Here is a 23,736-nt window from a genome sequence, read left to right as displayed (position 1 = left end):
TTGCCGTGTCTAAAAAGTACAAGATATCGTGCACAGTTGTTATCGAACTGTCGATTCATGATCTCGTATACTTGGAGGAAAACGAGGAAAACAAACATCCGCTGTTTCTATTCTCAATTCTTTTTTTTTTTTCTCTCTCTTCTCCGTCAATTAAACCTTTCTCGCGTGCGTGTAAGAAAAGAAAAACCGTGACAGAAATGTATTTTCTTATATTCCAAAGATTTTGTTTGCATTTTTTTTTTTAAATTAAATTGAAGTAAATTGATCCCTCTAACTTCTTAAAAACGATTCAAGTTCGTTGAGTCAAATTTAAAAAAAAAAATTATCACGATGCGTACTTTTTGGAGCCACTGTATATACTCTATACACTGTTAAACGATTGTTGAAGGCATTTTCGTGTCATATTTTTCCCTTTTTCATCTGGCAGACGTTCAAATAGTTTTTATCAGCATCGTGTCGGAAATGAACGGTCGGTAATTAAAAGTTAAACTTTTGGCGAAATCGTCGAATCTTTTTCACGAACGGCGAATACCAGTTCTTGCGATGGAAAGATTAAATTTTACCGAAATTCGTCGATAAGAGATGTAACACCATGCGTAGAAGGGATATCTTGTATTGTGATTGTGAATTGCAATACAAAGTTAAATTGCTAATATTTTATCAGTTTTTAGCTCCTTTGATCAACTGTTCAGTTCATTCTACTGTCCTTTATTAACGTCCAAACTGTAATTCCAACAAGAAAAGTTTATTATTTATAAAAATATATATATATATATTTTAATTAAATTATAAAGCATTCATTTTTTATAAATAATTGTAATTTAATTTTTATTAACTTAATTTACAAGAAGAAAATATTTGAAATATTTCGCAATATTTAAAATAACAGAAATATTCCTGATATTTCCGTATTAATTCTACAATGGTAAATTAATTCAATACTGTCTTATGTCTCTCATTTTCAGGATTAATGAAGTTGAGAGATGTATTTCGTATGTATTTGAATTTCAGTCATCGAAAGTATACCTGATACAAATTATTTATTAAAAATGAAGTTAAAAAATATCGTAACGATTAAACTTATTTCTTTTATTTGAATTTTTGGGATCAAAAATATATCGAATCATTCGCGTAAAAAATAAAAAAAACCTCCGAATTACACGCTACCCACACCCTTACATATCCACTCGTACATATTGCACAATACAATATTCAGTATTGTGCAATACTTCCGTTCAAAATATCCTCTCCAATATCGTTACATGCAAATCTCCCTCGGAATACTTTCAACTCCCCCGCAATTCCAATTTCGTTCAACTTTCTTTTTTATTCAATTTTCGCGTTCATTCTGGTTTCGTGGCGTCGATGGTTCCTTCCCTGACTCCAAAATTAACTGCGTCGATACGCGAATTGCATTCGTAACAAGTAACTGCCCGCCGATCCGCCACTGCATTTTAATTACGCGTTATTATACGTCCAGCTGGACCAATGATATATATATATATATATGTGTATATTCGAGGAAGATTGATCACGAGACTTCTTGTTCACGATTTCGAATTAACGTGCATTGATTTCGTATAATTTCCCGGACGCAAGTTTGCGTAATTATTTGTTTAATCGTAATAGAATATGGGATATGTATATATGGTTATTTTGTAATTTAATGAAATTCGATTATGTGATATATTATGCGAAGGGTGTTTTTGGTGAGAAGGAGAATGGGGTTGAAATTCATATTAACGATGGTGGTGGATTTTTCAATTGAATTTTCTCCCATTGAAAATTAACGATCCTCCATTAATTATTAGGTTATTCGATTTGAAAATAGAATAAAGGAAATTGTAACTTTAAATTAGATCAGATAATTGAATTAATTTATCGAGGTATAATAAGTTACAATTTAATGTGAATATACGAAGAATTATTTATATATTTATTTAATTGTATCAAAATAAAATAAAAATAGTATAGTAATTAGGGCAAATACACGTACTAATATTGTAATTATTAAATTAATCATGAAAAATGTACATGAAACCAAACGATTTTACGATAAAATAAAAAGGAAGTTTCCTGAAAATTAATCTTCGATCGCGACGAACGAGGTGGTTCGCGTGTAGAAGACGGTTTAAAATTAATTAACAAAAATCATTTTTGCATCCTCTTCGTCCAACTATCCAATTAATTTTAAATAATTCGCCTATCAACTAATCTTATCATACCAGAAATTCCTTAATTAGCTCGTAAACCTTGCGTTAATGCAAGATGTTCCAGTTGCAAAATAAATCATGCGTCCTCGATAATAATTTTGATACGAATCACGTCTGGCGCTTTAACAACCGTAATTGATTAAAGGAGCCGGTCATCGAGACGAACAATTTTATTGTAAAACGAGAGAGAATCGGTGGCGTTAATTTTCTGAGAGTGGATCGTCATTGCAGACAAAGAAATTTTCACGTGATGGTTTCAAAATTATCCAGGGCGCCACGAGTTCAGACCCCCTCCCGATCCAATTAATTTCGAATAATCTTCGAACTGATTCGGTTGAGAAGAGGAATTACAATAATTAGTAGAGACGTTAACGAGTCTGTGTTGATGGCGAATAGTCGACTGATAATATCGTGAAACATATTTTTCATGGTATATTCGTAATATTTATTATGAATGCTTTGTTTCGTGAAACTTTGTTTTTTTTTTCTTCAATTTTTATTAAATTAATTGAATGCAAAGAGAAATGAAATATGAATTTTACGAAACTTTTTGTAAAAAAAAAGTAACAGTGTTATCTTTGATACTTTGACGATAGCTTTTTTTCCATATTTTTGAAGGATATTTTTCTTTATTCTTTTTTTTTTATTTTCTCATTTCATATTACATTTATGGCAGTTATGAAGATTAATTTTGTAAAAATAGTTAAAATATTCATTATCCATTTTACAGTTAGACGTTTCATTTTGGTTGAAACGGTATTCAGAAAATATAATTTATCAAGTGTAATTTACGATGCCAGAAAGCACGTAGCGATGTATGTTATTATCACGTATAATTTTGTTGCAGAAAATATATTGCAAAATACGTGTTCGAAACTATTGCATTATGTTAACATCACTACTTAAAACATCACTATGTTTTAAAACGAGAAGTCATTAAACAATACTCTCTAAAAATTTAAATTTTGAGACAATTATAAAAGAGTTTGTATAAAATGGATGAATAATGTATTGTGGTAGATTTTTTTCTAATAAAAATTAAATATATTGTTATCGTATATTCATTCTTAATTCATGAAAAAGAATTTAAATATTCTAAGTAAAATTTCAAGTTTATATCATATTTTCTTTATGCAAGAAAATCACAAAACATTGTAAAAATATTACTTTTTAAATTTAATTCTTTTAAAATTGTAGCATTCTTTTGTCTTAATTAAACTAATTAAATTACACATTGTTTAGTAACAACAAAAAAGAACATCGAGGAGCAGTTACACTCCACTCGGTATTTAATTATCATCGGATTAAGTAATCAATCTTTGAATCTTTGGAGCAAACATTCTTCATTCGTATATTCGAAAATACATTGTTTTAATAAAATTAGAATAACACATTGTTCAAGATAAACTAAGTGGAATGAAATAAATCCTCCATCTCATCAACTGTAAAGAAAGAAGCATAGAGTAGCCAAGGTATCGGGCGTGTCAAACACGAACATGCATAAATTTGCAATTCAGGCGTGTCCCTGTGAGACACGAACACGATCTCGTTAACAAGATAACATTAACTGAAAATCCAACCTCTTTTCTCCCCCATAAAACAATCCGATCGATTGCAAACGATAGAATTCAAGGAACTCTTCATACTCGTGATCTTTTATCTCTCAAAGAACGTTTCTCTGAATAGACGTAAGAAATAATCAGAGGATGATTCTTCTCATTTTTTCTTTTGCCGGAGAATTCAAAAATTTGATTGATAATAATAACACGAAACTTTAATAAAAATTTATAAAGAAAATCATTTATTCCTTATTTATATATTTTATAGAAACCACGTTTAATATACCAACAGTCGAGTTTCGAAACTTGGACACGACCCACCACGATGCATACACGCACGTAATCCAAATCGGCGAGACGCATCAAGCTTTTCGTTCCCTCGAACCGGTATCACCGCCTGATCCTCTATCCTTCGGCTAATAATAATGGAGGAGAAGTTTGCGCAAAGAAGCCGGCACGTAGTGGAAAGCTTCCTTCGGTCGGTGGATATTACGTGGACCGACGACGGTACAGTTATTCGCGGGCTTCGGCGGCGTTGGTGGGCTCAGCGTAGATTTGTAGCCTGCAACGAGCACGTTCATCCCCTAAGTCTAACGTCTACTTTGCCCTGTTATATATGGCCAGTCTCCTGCTATATACACTTATCGCGCGCATACGTTGGCCACCCTCAAATCCCATCGTGCTTTTTGAACGTGAAATATGGAAGGCTCGCGTCGAGGGTGCGCCTCTTCGAGGATCTCTCTTCGCGAGGAAAATGCAGTCTTCCTTCTCCCTTTATCTTCTCTTCTGTACGCGCGCGTGTGCGTAAGTGTGTCTGTGCGCAAAGAGCTTCTTGCGGGTTTCCATGACAAGAAAATTGGTCAGCTGAGATCTTGTCGCGTCTTTTTTCCAATGTCAATTAGTTAGTTTGACTTTCGCGGGTTTTTCGTCTTTGCAAATTGCTTGTTTTTATATCTCGTCTTCTTTTGTCTTCCGTTTAGTTTCTCTTTGGTTGATTTTCGTGAAATTTTCTTGTATTCGATGAAGATGATTGTGCATATTAAAAAAAGTGATTAATTAAGTTACGTCTCTTCTTTTATTTTTTACTTTTTCTGCGCTGTATCTCTAAATTAAAGTCCAAAGTTTATTTATCGATAACCTTAATTTTTCCCAATAATTCTCTTTGTTTTGTTTTGACGTTGTTAATTTTATAGATAGGAATTCTGTTTTCTATTTATAATCGATGAACTTGATAATAATAATAATAAACTTGCGACAGCCTGATGATACAAAAGTCGATTACAATTTATCGTATATGGGTATTTTCATGTTGCAAAATGATTCGTTGATATGGCGTCGTGTATTGAATGTTGATGAGTACATTTCCATATTACAAATTGTATTCTCTTGTCTGAACTCGTGATGTACAAAAATGATGATCGACAGAATATGGGAAAAATAAAGTTGATATCGAGATAGAGACGATTGGACGGCGAACAAATTCGTAGATGGAGAAAGTGAAATTTCGAAGAGATTTTCAAACGAGATTTCCACAAATGAAATCCAAAAAAAGTTGATTGATTCATCTATTTTATTAAATTTTTATAAATTTTCAAACTTCGAACTATGATTTATTTATTTATCCTCGTATTAAACTCGTACAAGTTTTAAATTTATTATTTATAAATTAATTTGATAAGACAGCTTGTCGATAATTTTGACTCACAACAATTCCTTTAAACTACGTACCGATATAAAAAACTTAAACTCGCCAAAATTAAAATGGAACAAAATTTTGCGGGAAAAGAAATAAGTAGAAAAAGAAAATTGATTAATTGCAGTCTCACTTTGCGAATCTCATTCCATCCGCCAAAGATTAACATCTTCGTAAGAACCCATCCTCAAGAATACGTGTTATAAGAGAAACGTCTGTTTCAACTTGCGAAACACCATTACGCTCTTCCATTACACAACTGCGAGCCACGTCGAATCGTGCTCACGAATTATTCTTGCTCTCCTCATCCTCGCCAACCGTCGTTTGATGCATCGTCGAATTAGTTGTATCACACCATTAGTCAAGTTTCTCCATGGAGCAAGAGCAATAACAAAGCCAATCAAGTTCAACAGTTTCCAAGACGAAGAAGTCTTCGCACACCGAAGGCCAATCTAGTTAGCATTCCCTCCCCAAAGACTCCAACCTTTTCTTCCGCCTTTAATACAGCCGTAAAATTTGTGTACTCGAATTCTCGTTTCCACTTCGTTATTCACACCGAAATCCACGATTCTTCCTTTAATCGCTTCGCCCCCGGTTAATTAAAACGCCTTTCAAGGCGCGTTTAATTAAACCGCTCCTAATAAATTCTGCAACATAGTCACGGTTATCATTTATCCGCAAGGAGGTTAGTGGACAGTTATCAGGGATCGGGCTTGACGGTCGATATAAATTCAGGTATATTGACACTTACCGTCGAGCTGTGGAGATAATGAGTATGGAACTCGTTCTTCCGACGTCCATTTTCGCGCTTATTCTGCTTATAAATTGGATAATTAAAAACTTGTTATATTTAAAAAAAAAGGAAAAGAAAACTTTTGTAGATCCGTTTGTTTATTTGCGAAAAAATTAATAATAATCAGAGTGTTTCTTCTTTGGAATAATACGAGTTTTATCTGAAACATTTTTCAATATTATAAAAAATTAACGGGATACGACTGATTATAATATACCGGATGTCCAAATAGTATTATCTAATATATCACGTTTATTTTTGGAAATTTTAAAAGATGTTTCAAATAAAAATGTTTAAATAATACCAAAAGGTATATTTAGTATTAAGTACTGTGTAATTATTTTATTCCTCAGGTAACACACAGAAGCTGTATGAAAGTCAATTTTGCTATACTTGAATAGAATCATACATTTTTTAATGCATAAATAAATACAGCGCATTATTCTCTGTAAAAAAATACTAAATCGTTTATATAAAATTTAATAGTTTAAGAGATATTTAATTATATTTAATTATCTTATGAACTAATAATTTTTCTATATAATAAAATATTTCTTAGAATGAATATGAAAATGTATAGATTAGTATATTAAAAAAGATGTGATGATATTTAAAAAAATAAAGTTGAGCTCTATAAGTTTTTTATTGGCCCACCTACGAAAAAAATAAGAGCACTGAAATATAGCTCTTGAAACCATTCAACTTTTATTCGAAACATTTTTTAATATTGTGAATAATAAACGAGATATTCGATAAAAAAGATTAATATGGAAATTTCCCGGTGAAGGAAAAATATTTGTCGAAAAATTCGATTTTGTATTAGGAGAACATGATACGACAGGAGATCGATCGAAAAATTTTTCCAAGAAATGACGTCGATTTCTGGGAATCTCTATGCTTCTTGGAACTGACGTCAAATTCTTGGAAATTTCCAAGTCTTCGTATAGGTCGAAACTTTTAGCTATAAACTCGATTTTAGGATATTAGGAGAACATGATTTAAAAGGAGTTTTATCGTACATTTATCGTCCTACTATATATTTTTTTACCACTTCTCTTAGTGTTGGGATTCTTTTAGAGCTTTAAAACACTTCTTTTCACAGTTTATGTAAATTTAGATACTTTCTTTTTGCACATTTATGTTTTACCATGAATGCTGTCATATCTAATGCGTTTTTTATCATTTTTTTAATTTTTACAATACTCTGAGACTATTTTTTTTATTCGAAATATGTCGATTGTGTTTAATAACCAATTGCATGATATATTATACCGGGTGTCCGAATTGCATTATCCGAAATATCTGCATGTATCTCGCTTGTTTTTAGAAATATAAAAAAATATTTCGAATAAAAGTTATGTGATTTCGAGAGAGAAATATTCTGCTGTAATTTATTTTTTTAGAGAAAGAAACGTTGAGGATTTGTAAAAGCGAATATAGTTTTTTTATATAGAACTTTATATTTTATAATACACTATTTAATGTCTCCTAACATTCTCTATAAAAACGTGCTAAGCCACATATAGCAAGAAACTTATAGTTTCGAAAATAAATAAATTTAATTAAATATCTTTTAAACTAATGGTTTTTTGCTATAAATGGTTCAGTACTTTTTTATAGAAAATGCTATCGTACATCGATTGGTGCTTCAAAAACTATATAATCATATATAAAAAAATAAAGTTGAACTCGATAAGTTTTTTATGAGTTCACCTACGAAAAAAATGAGAGCACCAAAATATAGCTCTTTTGAAACCATTCAACTTTTATTCGAAACATTTTTTAATATTGTGAATAATAAACGAGATATTCGATAAAAAAGATTAATATGGAAATTTCCCGGTGAAGGAAAAATATTTGTCGAAAAATTCGATTTTGTATTAGGAGAACATGATATGACAGGAGGTCGATCGAAAAATTTTTCCAAGAAATGACGTCGATTTCTGTGAATCTCTATGCTTCTTGGAATTGACGTCAAATTCTTGGAAATTTCCAAGTCTACGTACAATAGATCGAAAGTTTTAGCTGTAAACTCGATTTTGTATTAGGAGAGCATAATTTAAAAGGAATTTTTACACATTTATCGTACATTTACCGTGCTCCTACATGTTTTTTTACCACTTTTTTTAGTATTGGTATTTTTTTAGAGTTTTGAAACATTTTTTTTCACAATTTATATAAATTTAACTATTCACTTGTTACACACTTATTTTTTATCGTGAATGCTGCCATTTTCAGTGCGTTTTTTATCATTTTTTTAATTTTTAAAAATGTTCAAGCACTTGTATTTTGTTCATTTAAAATATCTCGATTGTTTTTTATGACCGATTTACTGAATACTTTACTGAATGTCCAAATAGTATTATCTAGTATATCTCGCTTGTTTTTAGAAATAAAAAAAAACGTTTCGAATAAAAGTTACGTGGTTTCGAGGAGTGGCCCCTCCTGCTTTTTATTTTTTAACGGATAGAAGCTTCGTATAGATAAAACTTTTGTAAACGTTAAATATTGTTTCTTTAAATGGAACCATATATATTTTAATACACCAGTTGATATCTAGCAATATTCATATCTTTTAAAGTTACAAATTTGTAACTTAAAAATATATCTTTATATGCGTCGTTGAAAAATTCAACGCTATCTCTACTCCAATATATTTAAAAACTAAATACACTTGCCAACATATTTTATACCCAACCTCCATCCCCTAATCCTAATCATCCCCTCATCGAACAGCTCTTCGACTCGCACAGACCGACACCCGTATCTTGGATTACACGTCTCCTGCCCCTCCCCCCTCCTCCCTCTAATCCCAACAGCGAAAATGAATACTAATTGTGAGTACACGAGTCCCAGGTGAATTTCGGTACTCTTTAATTGCCAGGCTCGAAGCCAGCGCCAATTCCTCCGCTTTCGAGCACACAGCTATAATCCCCGTTTCCAAAGCCGGGTGTTGCGATCGTTGAACCGTGGGCAGAGACAATGCAACGGTGATTAGGCACAGCCGCGAGCAGGGTGGTGGCTCGTTTCGCGAACGATTTCCGGCCACGGAGCGCGCCACGTTGAAAATGAAGTGGAAGGCGCCTTTAGCGGATTTCGTTTCAGCTGTAGCTCACCCAGCGCTCGTTTAACCGGTGTAAAATGCCGGCGGGGCGGGGTGAGGGGGGAGGGAGGTGTGAGGGGGTGGATCTGACTACGACTGACAGGGACACGTTTTATGCATGTTTCAGAGGGGCAGCTGTACGCGGCGACGGTGGCCGATTTCTCTGGTGGCGAGCCGCTGATTCACAGGGACAAGATCCGCACCGAGCGCTCGGATTTGAACCAGCTGAACGGTAATGGAACTCGCGCAAATTGCATTAGAATATTCGTGCACGAGACGCGTGGAATTTTATCGTGCGCAGGGATTTTACCGCGTTTCTAAATTTCAATTAGCCGCGGATTTGATTTGTTCGAGCTGGAGCTGGAGAGGGGGGTTGGAGAAGGGAATTTGAGAATTATTGCGTATCGCGATACGCATCAAATGCATAAAATTAAAAGTGACGATTTTCATGGGTGAATTATTGATTCTTTAATTAGTTGGTTACTCCAATGATCGTTGTAGACGAACTCGTGGAATTAAAACTTTTCGATATTCATTTATTCTTTGATTCTATTTAATATAATTCTACACGGTTTAATCGATTCAAATATTTTCCAAACTCTAAATTATTAGCACCGATAACATGGCGAAAATTATTAAAAATACCAGTTAAACGATCGTAACCTTGTCGTTCGATTAATGGACGAAAATAACCACGATCCAGATGGATAACGGAACAGCAATCCATTTGACTGTAAAATATTGATAGAGAACGCGTAACCATAATATTGATTTTCATGGTAGAAAATGATTTTTCCACGAGCTATTTATATCCAAATTGCCGTTCGGTGAGTTGAAATATTCGATATTTATTTAATCGACATTTTAACGGCTATGTTTGGAAAACCGATCGAAAACGTACGTACACACAACAATTTCCACGCCACATTCGAATCTCCCTATCGTGCGTCACATCCGTATAAAATTTTACGACATCGTCGCACGTGAAAAATTATCGCTATTTTATTTGTTTTACACCTCGCGTATAATGGACGATACTAAAAATAAATGTAAGAAGATTTTGTATAAATTACACGCTTTAATTTGCATTTGCTCTTCCTTTTTTTTTTTTATCACCGTTTATCCTGCTATTCTTTCTCCGGTAAATTTCCAAATATTATTTATCGGCTGATCGCGAGTTGGCTGACACGTTGGTTTTTTGTATAAATTGCATAATCCGTTTAATGCTTGCGGAATTTTTGATCGATCGCAATTTCAACGGGGGTGTAGGCGATCTCCCGTTGGCAATTTATCATACTGGCCGCTCTTTCGAAATTACCAAGTTATTGGAAGATCCATCTATAGCCCCGAAACGAACGGATAATTTCGTTTGCGTCGTAAAATACGTGGAAATCGAACGAGAGATATAATTAGAAATAGAAGGAGAAATGTTGGAGGAAAGTATTATAAGGTTGTCTCAAAAGTTCTTTTCAATTTTTCTTTTTTTTTTTTTTTCCTATCTCCAGATCTCTCTCGTTTCTCTAGAATTTTTATTCTTATCCTTTGGATTATGGAGATGGATTGGATTCTCATTGTTGGAATGTATGCTGATGGAACTTTTGTATCTCTTCAAAATTGTTTTATTCGTAATACATTTGATTAATGACGTTCGAAGAAAATTCGATTTCGTTTATGAAAAATTATCGTAATTGATTATTTAATTAATTTGTAAAACTTGTTAATATTATTGAAATTTTGTAAGAAAAACTGAATCGATACGTTCTGATATCGATTAAAAAATAGAGAAGGAATCAAAAGAGAAGAACTTTGAAACAATTTAATACTTTATGGAGATGAATAAATAAACTTTGTTATTTCAGGTCCGAACTTCGTCAGCTCGTTTGCATACGAAGATTATGTCTTTTTCTTTTATCGAGAAACAGCTGTCGAGTACATGAATTGTGGCAAGGTGAGGTTTGATTAAAAGTATATTATATTATATATCTATCTTGAAAAAATACTTTACAATAAGAATTTTATTGAATCCTCTTCGTTATTTACTTTAAATTTCATTTATTTTATCGTTTAAAATATTGTTTCACTTTTATTAAATTTATTTGTTTTTATTCCTACTTATCAATATTAAAAAACAGCAATAATATTTTGATCGTTGCTTTAAAGATTTCCTATTATTAAAACATTACTAAAAGTTTTGAATAATAAATTATCTCACAAACAAAATATCCCACCAGTATTTAAACCAACGATTATCAACAAATAATCGTCCCTTTTAAATAATCAACAAAAGCACAATATATTAATACATTATTCAACCTATTTTCCCAATCCATTCTCCTCAAATTTTCACACGCCAAGTCTTTCTCTCTCAACCCTCTCTCCCTAACCTCGCAAAGTAACCGAGCATAATAGCTCGTACGCAGGTTGGAGGAGCACGGTCCCGTCAAAGAGCAGAAAAATATCGAAGGATTGTTCCAAAGGTTCGTGCACATTTGTGTTTTAGGCGGTGTACTCGCGGGTAGGTAGAGTGTGCCAGCACGACAAGGGCGGACCTCATGCGTTCAACGACAGATGGACGAGCTTCCTGAAAGCGAGGCTCAACTGTTCCGTGCCCGGCGAATACCCTTTCTATTTCAATGAAATACGTGAGTACGCCTGTACACGTGTGTACACGTATCGTGTGTATGTGTGTGTATACATATATATACAACCATAAGTTCGCCACGCTATGACGTTTGCCGAGAACCCTCGTCGAGTGCATTCTCCGGACCCTGTGTACCGGACAGAGGGGTTGGCCTGACCCGGTGCACTAACCTTGCAGACTTATCGAGTAGGATTGGGCCAATTTTGCGAACAAACTGGACCGAGAAATTTATCGTTTATCCCGTGAATTTTTATTTTTATCGCTCTATTTGATAGAGAGATGGGAAAGTATATTTTTGGAAATTGATTTAGTTTTTTAAGAAAAATTGAAATATAAGTATGTATATTTTTCTTTTCAAATACAGATGATAGAATTTTAAGTAAATATTTTATGGATTCAAATTGTATTGGAATAGTAAAATTGGAAATAATTAGAATTGAGTGTTATTTTCAAAAGATACTCACACGTTTCATATATTTGAGATATTTTTGAATTGAATTTAAATATTAAAGGAGAGTATACTTAAAATGAGATTAATGGAATCGGATGTATTATGATTAATCGATGTAAGAGGAAAAATTGTGGAGTTAATTAGTGAAATGTCTAAAATTAAATTTCGTTGAAGAAGGACTCAACATTTCTGCCTCAGGGGTACGTAGTTAGGAAGAATGGTCTTCGTAACTGGAAAGGTTTAGCAATGTAATCTCTAAATAGAGATCAAATTTTGGCTAAAAGCAAGGCGAATGTGTGCATAGGCTAATTGGGCTGGAGTCCAAGCTCCAAATTGTCTAACAACTCTCAAGGATCATGCTCTCCAATTTTGTATCCCTTGTACACGATTCACGTATAATGCAACTTGATTTTAGAAGTTTCATTCGTTATTCGTTTCTCTTATTCACCTCCGTTACGAGAAAAATAGGCTAACTCGAAAATTTCACTGTTTCGCATTTCAAATAATACATCGTGTAATATAATCTGTTAAATCTGTAAAAGAGGGAATCGCTCTTTTATTCGATATTTTTTCGAACCAAAGTTTTACTGAACTCTCTCTATTCAATATTAAAAATATTTATTAGGATAAACGTTTCGCATATATATAGCAGACGATTAATTTTTTAAAAATTAAAAAGGAAATGTGATTAAATTATTTCATTTTTAAGACAAAATTTATTGTAAATTATTGCAATGATCCTATTTTATTTGAAAATTATTTGAAAATTATAAAGAACGATAAGAAACAATGGTTGATCAGATTTATAAATTTATTTATAAATCGAATCTCTACAAATCCCGATACGAAAGAAAAAAAATTAAAACGTACGTTACAATTATTCGATAACGTTCAAAAACTACTTTCACGAGAAGCTCTTCGAACGATACTTGATTCATAAACCAGGAAAAATCTCGATCCCCCTGCCAACTTGATAAAATCCCAACTCGTTTATTCTTCATTCCAACGTCAATACGTCTGAGTAATTGCCAGCCGGTAATTTCGAGAAATGCAACGTAAATTGGCGAAAAGAAGAAAAGGAAAATAGAGAGCCTTCCCTCCCGGTTATAAATATCCTCCAAGATAAAACGCCTTCGATATTCCTTACGGGGGCTTACCAGAAATCCATTCGACTTGATCTCTCTTTCTCTCTATCTGGCTGTGTATCAACGGACGCGCTCGTGTAATTCTTCTTCTGGAGCACGTTTTATCCGCGCCGATCGTTTCGAACGCCACCCTTAAAAAGAGAGTAGGTGAGCGAGTGAGTAAGAGAAAGAAAGGGAGAAGTACACAACGATCTTGGTGCGCAATTATGACTTAACGATAAGGTGACGAGCAAATGGATTTGATTTCCTTACTGGCCCACCAACTGCGTCCGACTCGGTTCAATTTCCATTATGTTCGTCCCACCCCTTTACTCCACCCCCTTTCGCTCTTTTCCTCGTCTTCGTTTCTGCTCAGCGATTTTCCATTGCTGACCCACCGATTTCCTACACCGGCCAAACTAGTTTTCCTTATCACCGCCACTTATTACATTATCATTCCTCCGCCCCGCGTTTTATAGGGCTCCTCGGCCACCCCTAATATCTTTCTGCTGCGTCACGCGAATAACAATTGAACGATTTTTCTTCAGCTTCGATTACGCTCGGCCAAAGTCTCATTTTCGTTACGACGGTGATAGTGATGGCGGTGATGGGGGAGGTGGGGTTGATTCCGTTTTGCTCTTATCGTTAAGGGAGGATAGAATGTATCTGTAAAGAGAGTTTGCCGTGGAGATTGTTTGGCAAAAAAAGCGATCGATTTAAATGAGAATTTCTCTCGGGGATCGATACATTGGGGATGAAATAGATGGAAAATGTTGGAAGGAGAAGGAAAAGGGGATGAATATGAGTCGTGATTTTCCCCGTCTCTCTCTCTTTCTTTCTCTCGTGGAGAATAAATATATAGATATTTGGATTCGTAAGTGTGAATATTGGGAGTGTTTGATGCGTATTTCATTTTCAAAACAATGTGATTAATAATATAAGAAATTTTTAATGGAAATTATTTAAATTTTATATAAGAAGTTATTTTTAATAGTTTGAATGAATGTTTATGCAAAATTTTATCGACCAGAAAAATAATAATTTCAAAAAATTTCTGATAAAATAATTTTTATTTTAATAGAGATTAACGTTAAGAATGTTTTAAAAAATGTTAGAGTTAAAAGAAATTAACAATTGTATTAAACTATTGTATTACGGATAAGTATATTATTTTAATCGATTTTTCGCAATATACCGACATTTTGGCAAAGTGTGCCAATTAACTGCACATTAATAATTGGGAACAGTACTTACTAGCTTCTAATGGAGTCGGTAGATCGTAAATTCAAATTATCTATCAAAAACGTTACCTAACACATTACAATTAAATACGCGATTTATCGTGTCATTGCTTAAATTAATTGCGATAATATTCGACCGCACATTTCGCAAATTATCACAGCAAATTATCAATTATTAAAATTAATTGAGATAAAATACGAAATTCCATTACATTCGTCCAACGCACTTTTGCCAAATAACTTTTCTCCAATAAAATATTATATCTTTTATGAATGTGCCATTTAAAATTTTAGCAATTCTAAATATTTTGTTGCAACGAAAATTCTTATTCGAAAAACAATTAAATTTATTTATAACATTTAATGTAATGTAACAATATAATACTATAATATTCATTATATATCTTTTATATCAAATATATCAGATTGTTGCATACGTAATGAACTATTCAAATTTGAGTATTTTCTTGTACAAAGTACTGAACAAATAATCTTCCTAATAATCAATTAATCGTAATAATTTTAACCTCGCTTTCCAATATACTTTTCAATAGATTAATCAAATTATAATTAATAACATTTTCAATGAAATCATAAATATCAAAATTCTCATATATTAAGAATTCTAACTGAACGAATCTAAAATTGTTTGCATCGCAAAATGGGCCAAAACAAACCAAATATATCTCCATTTCGATTCGAATGGAGCTAATGCACGAATTGCACCCATATATATTAGCAACACTATACAATTTCACACACGGTGTAAAATCCCATGAATGCAAGTCGAAAGAGATTCTTTAACAGAAATCGATATAACGCGTCATAAGTGCGCGCACACAATGGTAAGTGTCAATCGACAAAGCGGATAGAATGGCCCTCGTCAGATATTGGCCCCCGTGCATTACCGGAAAGGTTAGGGTGGGTATCGCAACGTTTCCGCCGCGCGAAGGGCAGCCGAAGCGGATAAACGAAGCTTTCATTTTCGATAGCCACTCGCGCGGATATCTCGTGTCATAAACAAAGTTTTTAATCAACGAATTTTCAAAATCTCACCCACGAAACGGGTCAAGAGTTAATTTAACGGTGGGATCGTTTGTTGCACACGCTATTTGTACACTCTCGTGCATAAATTTTTGAATCTCTTCTAATTTTGAGCACAATGTTCGTTTACTGGAATTTTAATCGATTTAATCAATGTGTTGTAATGATTTTATTGTCGCGGGAGAAAAGAAGGGATATAATTTTACAAACGTGTTGATCGTGTTAATTGTTTGTGAATTTGTTTTTTTTAATATTGTTTTTGTAATACTGTAAATTTGTAGATATTACGTTTAATATTTTCGTTCGACAATTTTTATTCCAATATTATCGTATAAAATTTGAAGAATAAGAATAATTTTTTAAAGTTTTCTTTATGATAAAAAAAATGAATCGTCAAATTATATAATTACATCTTTTGCGAAATTCTCATTAATATAATACGGTAATAAAATAATACGGATTTTTTTTTCTCATTTATGCAAGATAAAATTGAATTTTCAACTACATTAATTAACTATTTATTTGAAAGTGCAAAAGAGGAAAATGAAATTTAACGAAATTTTTAATATTTTCAAATTTTTATTTCCTTTTTTGAATACTTTTGAGTATCTTTTTTGAATAGTATTTCAATAGAAATGGAACTGATTACATATCTAGTGAAAAAGTTCCGACGCTGATCGAAAAATGTCAAAAAACATGGAACAATACGAAGGAGCACTAGATGTCCGATACATTGATACCTGTTTTATTTCTCTTTTAACGAGCTCTCCACGAACGTCAATAATATTGTATAAAAATACGCTGTCAAATACAATTGCAACATGTAACACAACCGTACGTTTTTAATTTCCAATTATTAAATAATTAAGCTTTCGTGCATTGGAATTCCTCTAATGAAATATTGCTCATTTTATTATAAACTTCGTCAAAAATATATTTGATTTATTCCCAAATATCGTTTATATGTGCTTTTTTAATATTTTATTTTTAATTACATTCAATTATCGCGATAAAAAAAGCTTATAATATTCAATGAAAAAAGTGAAAGTATCTTTTCCATACGAGAACTACATCAATTTTTAATATACATAAAATAAAAAGATTATCATTATATAATATCATTCGACAAATCTCAAAAAATAAAAAAATATTCACCGATGATCTTCATGAAGAGATACATTAAAAAAAATACAACAAAAACTCTTCACAAATATTCAAATACGAGAATTATGAACGTTTTTCAATAAATAATAAAAAGAAAGAAAAAAACGATATGAATAGTAATTCATTGTCAAATATATATTCAAAAACAAGAATCAAAAATTATCCATCCCCTTTCAAAAAAAAAGATTCGCTACAAGATCCAAAAACTAACGACTCCAGAGTTAAGAAGCGCGTCAAACGCATCATTTCGACACGCGTGCTGCCCTCTCTCTCCAATAATTTCACGATCATGCTCGAGGAATCATCGTGTCTCTCCCCGTCTCTCCCTGTCTCTCCCCGTCTCTCCTGCACTCTAAGCATTCATCGCCACGTTTTCAGCGATTTTCTATGCGCGCACGCGCACGCTTATATACTTCGTCACTCGATAAGTCGACTTGCTTATGGAGTAGCGACGAAATGAACCGGCACCAGTCTCGAGTGAGGAACACAATGGCCGCGTTCCGCGCGCCGTCGACCCGCAGGATCGAACCGAAACCGTTGGACACGTCGCGACTACACAAAGAGATAGAGACGAAAAAAGAGAGAAAGAGAGAGACGAGAGCATGGTTCTCGTATAAACGTAGAATATTGTCGCCGCACATCGAACCGAAATCCCTCCTATCCGACCGAGGAAAAGTTGGCTACGGTCCAGCTCGTGAGAGCCGACGTGGATCGTTGCCAAATCGCGGCTCCGGACTATCCCGCCGATTGCTCGGACAACCTACACCCAACCTACGTCTGTCTCGTTCATCTGGCTGCTGCGAAGGTCCACAGCCTCTCCTCCACCCTTCGCCGCTGCCCTTCCCAGATGACGGCCGCCAACGGTCGAGGAAGAAAAAAATGTCTGGAGGGGGATGTGGACGGATAGATGGATAAAGATTCGCGGGGGAGAGGGGGAATAAACCACCGCGGGAGGGGGTGGAAAGGGGAACAGCTGGCGGCTACGAGTAAGCGGCTACGAGATGCTTTGGGTAGAGGAGATAGATTGGCTGGTATAAGTCGTTGATGAAGTTGGTCGGTTTGGGTTGGTTTGGTTATACATGGCGGTTTAGTGGGATGGGTCGGCTAAGGGATCGGGATGGATAGCAGGATTTTCGGTTTTTCGGGTTGAATTTCCTTTCGAATGGGGAAGAGATGGTTGCTTCTCTGAGAGGAGGGAAGCTTTTGTTTTTTTTTTTCTTTGATACAGGATGTTAAAGGATCCTTGTTGTTGCGATGGATGGTGCTCTTAATTGGTGAATTTTTTAAATTTATCGGAAGAGAGAGTTGATGGAAGGAAGAACTTGTATTCCTTCTTATATTCCAAGTTTTGTTCGGTATATTAATTAAAAGGTAATTAAAGGAATTGCGAGATTCTGTTAATTCGTTGTTGTCATCATTTTCTAGTATTTTTAAGATAATTCCTTGGATGAAACCCAGATTTTCTTCAAACTTATTATTTTTTAAGGATTAAATATTAAAATATAGTTGAACTATAATTGAAGATTGAAATAGATATATTTTTTTATTTTTCTAATTTTGATTTTTTTTTTTTAGACACTCATCATTGTATAAATCGTTTAAAAATAATAAAATTATATAAGTATTATAATTATATTCACGTTTAAAAATATTTATGATTACATTTTTGTTTAAAAAAGTTCACCAAGTTAATAGATATTGTATTGCGGTTCGTGGAGCTGAAAACATGTAGTAAAAAATATAAGCGAGTAAGGAAAAGGAATATCAACTAGGGAGAATGTAAACATTTAAAATTTTCACATCAAAGGTACTACATACTTCAGGCATTCTTGAAATTAACATAAGGACATTTTCTGCTGCTAGCATAGTCTAGAAAGAAAATGAGCAGAAAGAAAATAGCTCCGATTCTCTGTGTATGATATTCTTTGCGATTGTATCATCTCTTCTTTCAAGAGATTTTAAAGGATTCTTTATTCAAATACCTGTGCACTATCTATTGACTCGTACAAACATTAAAGAAAATGTGGAAAGATTGTATTTTTATGAATATTTATAAAACATTATGTAATTTGAATCATTTTTATTCCAGTTTATTATAGATACATATATATATATATCAAAATTTCAAAATGATGAATTTCGAATTTTTTATTTTTATAATTTATAATTTTGATAAAATTAATATTCACTTTTATTGGAATAAAAAAATTATTTATTCTCAGGTATGAAATGTAGATTGATCAAGCTTGATCAATAATAAGAATTAATATAGAAATATTTGTTTCAATAAAAATAATTTTAAAAATTATAATCTAAAAACATCAATATCGAAACAAATAACTAAACATCTAGATTCAAAAGAATTAATTGTATAGCTCGTTCGTTTCAATTAGAATTTATATCAAATAAATATACATTCATATTGAACAAAAATACAAGTAAAAACTTTTAGATACGTTTCTTCGTTATACGAATCGAATGAAAGGAAAATATATATATATATATATACATATACAATTTCACTTTAAAGTATTTTAATGAAAATGTTTTACCGAGCAGTCTCGATGAGAAGTTTATCTAAAGAATCATTGGATTTTCATGAACAAAATTTCAACTTCATACCGCTTCCAGTCCACTTAATTCTTCAATATGGATCACGTCGAGTTGAGTTTCACTCGCGGCCAGAAATTCGAAACTTTCGTTCTTCTTTGCGTTTTCGTATCACGTATACACGGTGGAAAGTTTTTAATAACTCATGTTTTAATCGACTATCCGCCAAGTTATCAGATCTTAATAAACTTCGAAAAATATTTAAAATAAGGTATTTTTGTATAAAGTTGAACAAATATTAACATTTTAATTAGTCAATATGCATATCAAAAAAGATATTCAATTCTCTAATAAAATAGCAAAAAGAACTTGCCTCTTTTATCTTCTAAATTTCATTTTTCTTGATCTACATATTCTAAATCTAGTTCGAATTTCTTTATAACTTCTTCAACAAGAATTTTAAAAAATTAATTTTCTTATAAATTTATTTGCATTTATTAACGAATCAAAATTTTTTTATAATAATTGCATCTTTACCATTAATCATTAATCATTAACTCTTATCATCAAAAATTAACATTTGCAAAACGCGATATTATTCGAACGCCAATAGCTTATCAATCAACCGATTGTCATTGCTGCATAATAATTAGATGCCAAGTATGCCAAGCCCATGTTGATTTTGTTATTGATTGAAAATTTTCAAACGTTCAAGAATTCGCGCTACTTTCAACGATATCCCTGAACTCATTCCAATAATGTTACATTTGGTTACCGTCACCTTGCAACGTAATAATAACGTGACAATTGAAAGAAAAATGTGGACACGGTTGACAAGCCAATCGTTGCACGTTCGTTTCTCCTGGAATCATTACGATAGATAAATTCGCAATAAGTGGGGCAATGTCAGTTATTATTCCAATAATACCTATTTCTGTTGCAAATCCTTACGTTTGAACGCAATCGATATCCAACTTCGAAATTACTACTATTCCTTGCACGCAATTCCATTCACCATTTTACTTTCAATACTTTCGAAATCTTCGCATAACTCGCATAAGAGAATTCGTATAAGAGAGTGATGAATTGAAAAAGAAATTTTAAATTAATATTTAAATTTTTTCACCAGTAATTATTTTATTTTAACTTCAACCAATTTTAAAATATAATACTTCTAAATGTTTAAACGTCCGTTTTGATCGATTTCTGCAATCAGAAAATTTAATACAATATAAAAAATTAATAGTGAAAAGTCAAAGTCAAACTTTATCCTTAAATTATAACCTATAATCAAACACTTTATATAGATCGCAAAAGATTATTTATTATTATAATCGAGCATGCAAATAAGTTGAAACTCCAAATATGTTTATTACATATACTCGATGTTCGAAATTTCCAAAATAAACGTTCAGTTTCAGTTCTAACGTATATTTCACGCAATCACTTTTAACTCGCCATTGTTATTAAACTTTACATCATCCATGGAGCCCATCCATCAGTCGCCTAATTATCGCTTGTCGATTTTTAATCTTCGTTAAGAGATCCATATTTCCCGATGTAATGAGGTCACAAATAATAAATGATCCATCGTCATTGGAAACCGAAAAGTCGAGGGAGGAGATTAAATTCTCAGTAAAGGACAAGAGATCAGTTTTATATATATATAAAGTATCTAACGGATAAAATCGCGCGAGAATAATACGTTTCCCGAGGCACGAAAATATTATTCGTTCAAGAATCGGGAAACTAATGAGCAGCGGTGTCAGATAACTTCCAGTTAAATGGAAGAAGATAGTTCTGAAAAACATTCTAGAATTATTTTAAAAAGTCTTTCTATTCTGGTACGAATCGAGACATATTTTTTTTTTTGTAATGTATTTATGGATTTATTAATACGAAGAATACGTAGAAAATGAGGAAAGAGGTAAAAATGGCAAGGGAAATTTATGATTCTTAAGTATATAGGTGAGAAAAGGAAGCAGATAATGGACGATAATGCTTATAAGAGACTGGAGATCAAGTACACAGCAGTCCATTACGGTTATATTTTGTTCTTGAAAAGATTATGGATATTTATGCAAAATTTGAATGTGCAAAAATTTGCAGAATATATATAAAAAAGCGCAAAGTATAGCACAGAAAAAGAATGAAGCGAGTTTCTACATAATTTCTTTTCTTTAATAATGTTAATAAAAATTTGATTTTGCACAAATATCGAGTATCGTTCGATTAATAAATTGTGCGTTATCGACAATAATATAAAATTTTATATGAAATATTATAAACATATTATAAGATATATGATGCTAATTTTTTTTTCGAATTTTAGAAAGATTTTTGCATTTTACCCTGAATTTTCAAACTATTCTAATTATATCGAATAATAATATTACAACGAATCAAATATAATAAATTTAATTGCTAAACCATATACGCTAAATAAATTCATCTAATTAACGATCATTGATCCGGAACATAAACGTTATTTAAATATCAAATCACTTCAAGATACATACCTGTATAATTATATCATTTGGTTTTTAACTATCTACATCGAAACATTAAAATTTATCCTTCGACAGAGATCGATACATTCTCGATTTTAATAATCGTATCATGAGATTGCTTGTCGAAAAATTATGGCGAAAAGATTAACCAAACTTTTTCGCATAAAATTGGTCGAACAAGGTTTAATCTCCGCGACACGTAGATAAAATAAAGAGATCGTTACATGCAAAATAGTTGTAATTTTTGATTCTTTATTAATTCGCAGCGAGATCGAGCAATATACATAGATATTCAACGATCGTTTACTTTGCCAAAGAATTCGATATGAGAAAATTTCGGTCCTTAATGAAACGCTTCCATAAAGGGAAATAGGAGATTAGGGAGAGAATTCGGAACGATATTTGTCGACCATGTATTGGTAATATCGTTCGAATATCTGGGCCCGTTTAACTCATGGAAATATTTTATTTTTACGAATAAGTGCAACGAAAGGGTGGTTTAATATCCTCGTTATTTCTTAGAGAGGAAAAAATTATTGAAACAAGATTAGAATCGTTGGAACTGATAATTAGTGTTGAATAATTTGAAATAAATTAATGTGTGACACGTTTTAGTATTTGTTTAAACGAGCATTCTGGAGAAAAAAAATAAAACAAGTTCTCCTTGAAGTAAGAATATTAATGGCGTGGCACTTTCAATTTTAATTATCAATTTTATTATTTGATTTTGATTTTAAAATTAAAGTTATTTTCGTTTGTTGAATATTAATTTTTTTCAATGCCGTACGATATAAAAGTTTCGATGTTTATTAATTTTTACGTAACGAATGATGGTATTAATATTAGCAATAATATTAATGAAGGCGAAACACAGCCAAAATTTCTTTGTACTAAATTCAACGAAATATCAATTATTGTGTAATTTAATCCTTTATGGGAATATAGTAGCTACATAATTGTTATTTGCATCATTAGTGGAATTGTTCTCCTTTGTTTCGTAATATGAAATTATTGTCATAACGTGGATAACGATACAAATATAATATAAGTAGAGAAAAAATGATTAATACCATCCGAATCCATATCTAATTTTCATTAATATTTTTTAATAGATGAGCGTAGAATCGCATTATATAAATTTCCTCTTTTTAAAGAATTAAATAGGAAAAAATGTTCTCTTATAAATTAATCGATTATCACAACTCGAAAAGTTACAATTTAGTAAATAAAATTAAAAGAAACTCAAAACAGGTAATTAGAAAAATAAGTTCTGAAGATAAATATTCTTGCAACTTTTCATAGTAATAAATTCCCAACTTATTTTGATCAAAGAACTTTTTAAGATCAATTTAGAATCTCCAATTTATCATTATAAGATTATTGTAAATAATATTCTTTCAGAAATAAAGATATTTATTGGATAATTTACCTTGAAACTCGATTAAACTTCATTAAAATTAGGAAAAGTTTAAACCGCTGTAATTCCGAGGATAGCGACTTCCAGTCAACGAATAAGAGATAATTGGAAGCGCGAAACCTTACTCTTTAAAACGCTTTTTCATTTATCCCGGTGCGACTTTCGGTTCCCGAGATATCGTCGTGTAAAGAAAAGCGTAATTTTTAATCGTTTATTATCTTCGTCCTTGTCGC

At 32.3% G+C, this 23,736-nt stretch overlaps 1 protein-coding gene across 6 annotated transcripts in view; it reads left to right on the top strand.

Moving 5' to 3' along the window:
• The window catches only part of LOC107997499 (semaphorin-1A), a 396,921-nt gene that overhangs the window by 345,893 nt on the left and 27,292 nt on the right, over positions 1-23,736 (top strand). For all 6 annotated transcript variants that reach the window (XM_062071778.1, XM_062071777.1, XM_017056130.3 and 3 more), the window contains 3 exons: positions 9,489-9,593; positions 11,221-11,309; positions 11,862-12,003. In XM_062071778.1, the coding sequence (XP_061927762.1) occupies positions 9,489-9,593; positions 11,221-11,309; positions 11,862-12,003 (336 nt within the window). The remainder of the gene's footprint in view (positions 1-9,488; positions 9,594-11,220; positions 11,310-11,861; positions 12,004-23,736) is intronic.

The sequence above is a fragment of the Apis cerana genome, linkage group LG2 (assembly GCF_029169275.1).
Source record: "Apis cerana isolate GH-2021 linkage group LG2, AcerK_1.0, whole genome shotgun sequence".
Taxonomy (NCBI): domain Eukaryota; kingdom Metazoa; phylum Arthropoda; class Insecta; order Hymenoptera; family Apidae; genus Apis; species Apis cerana.
The sequence above is the reverse complement of the archived record's forward strand: the minus strand, read 5'-3'. Positions and strand labels throughout refer to the sequence as shown.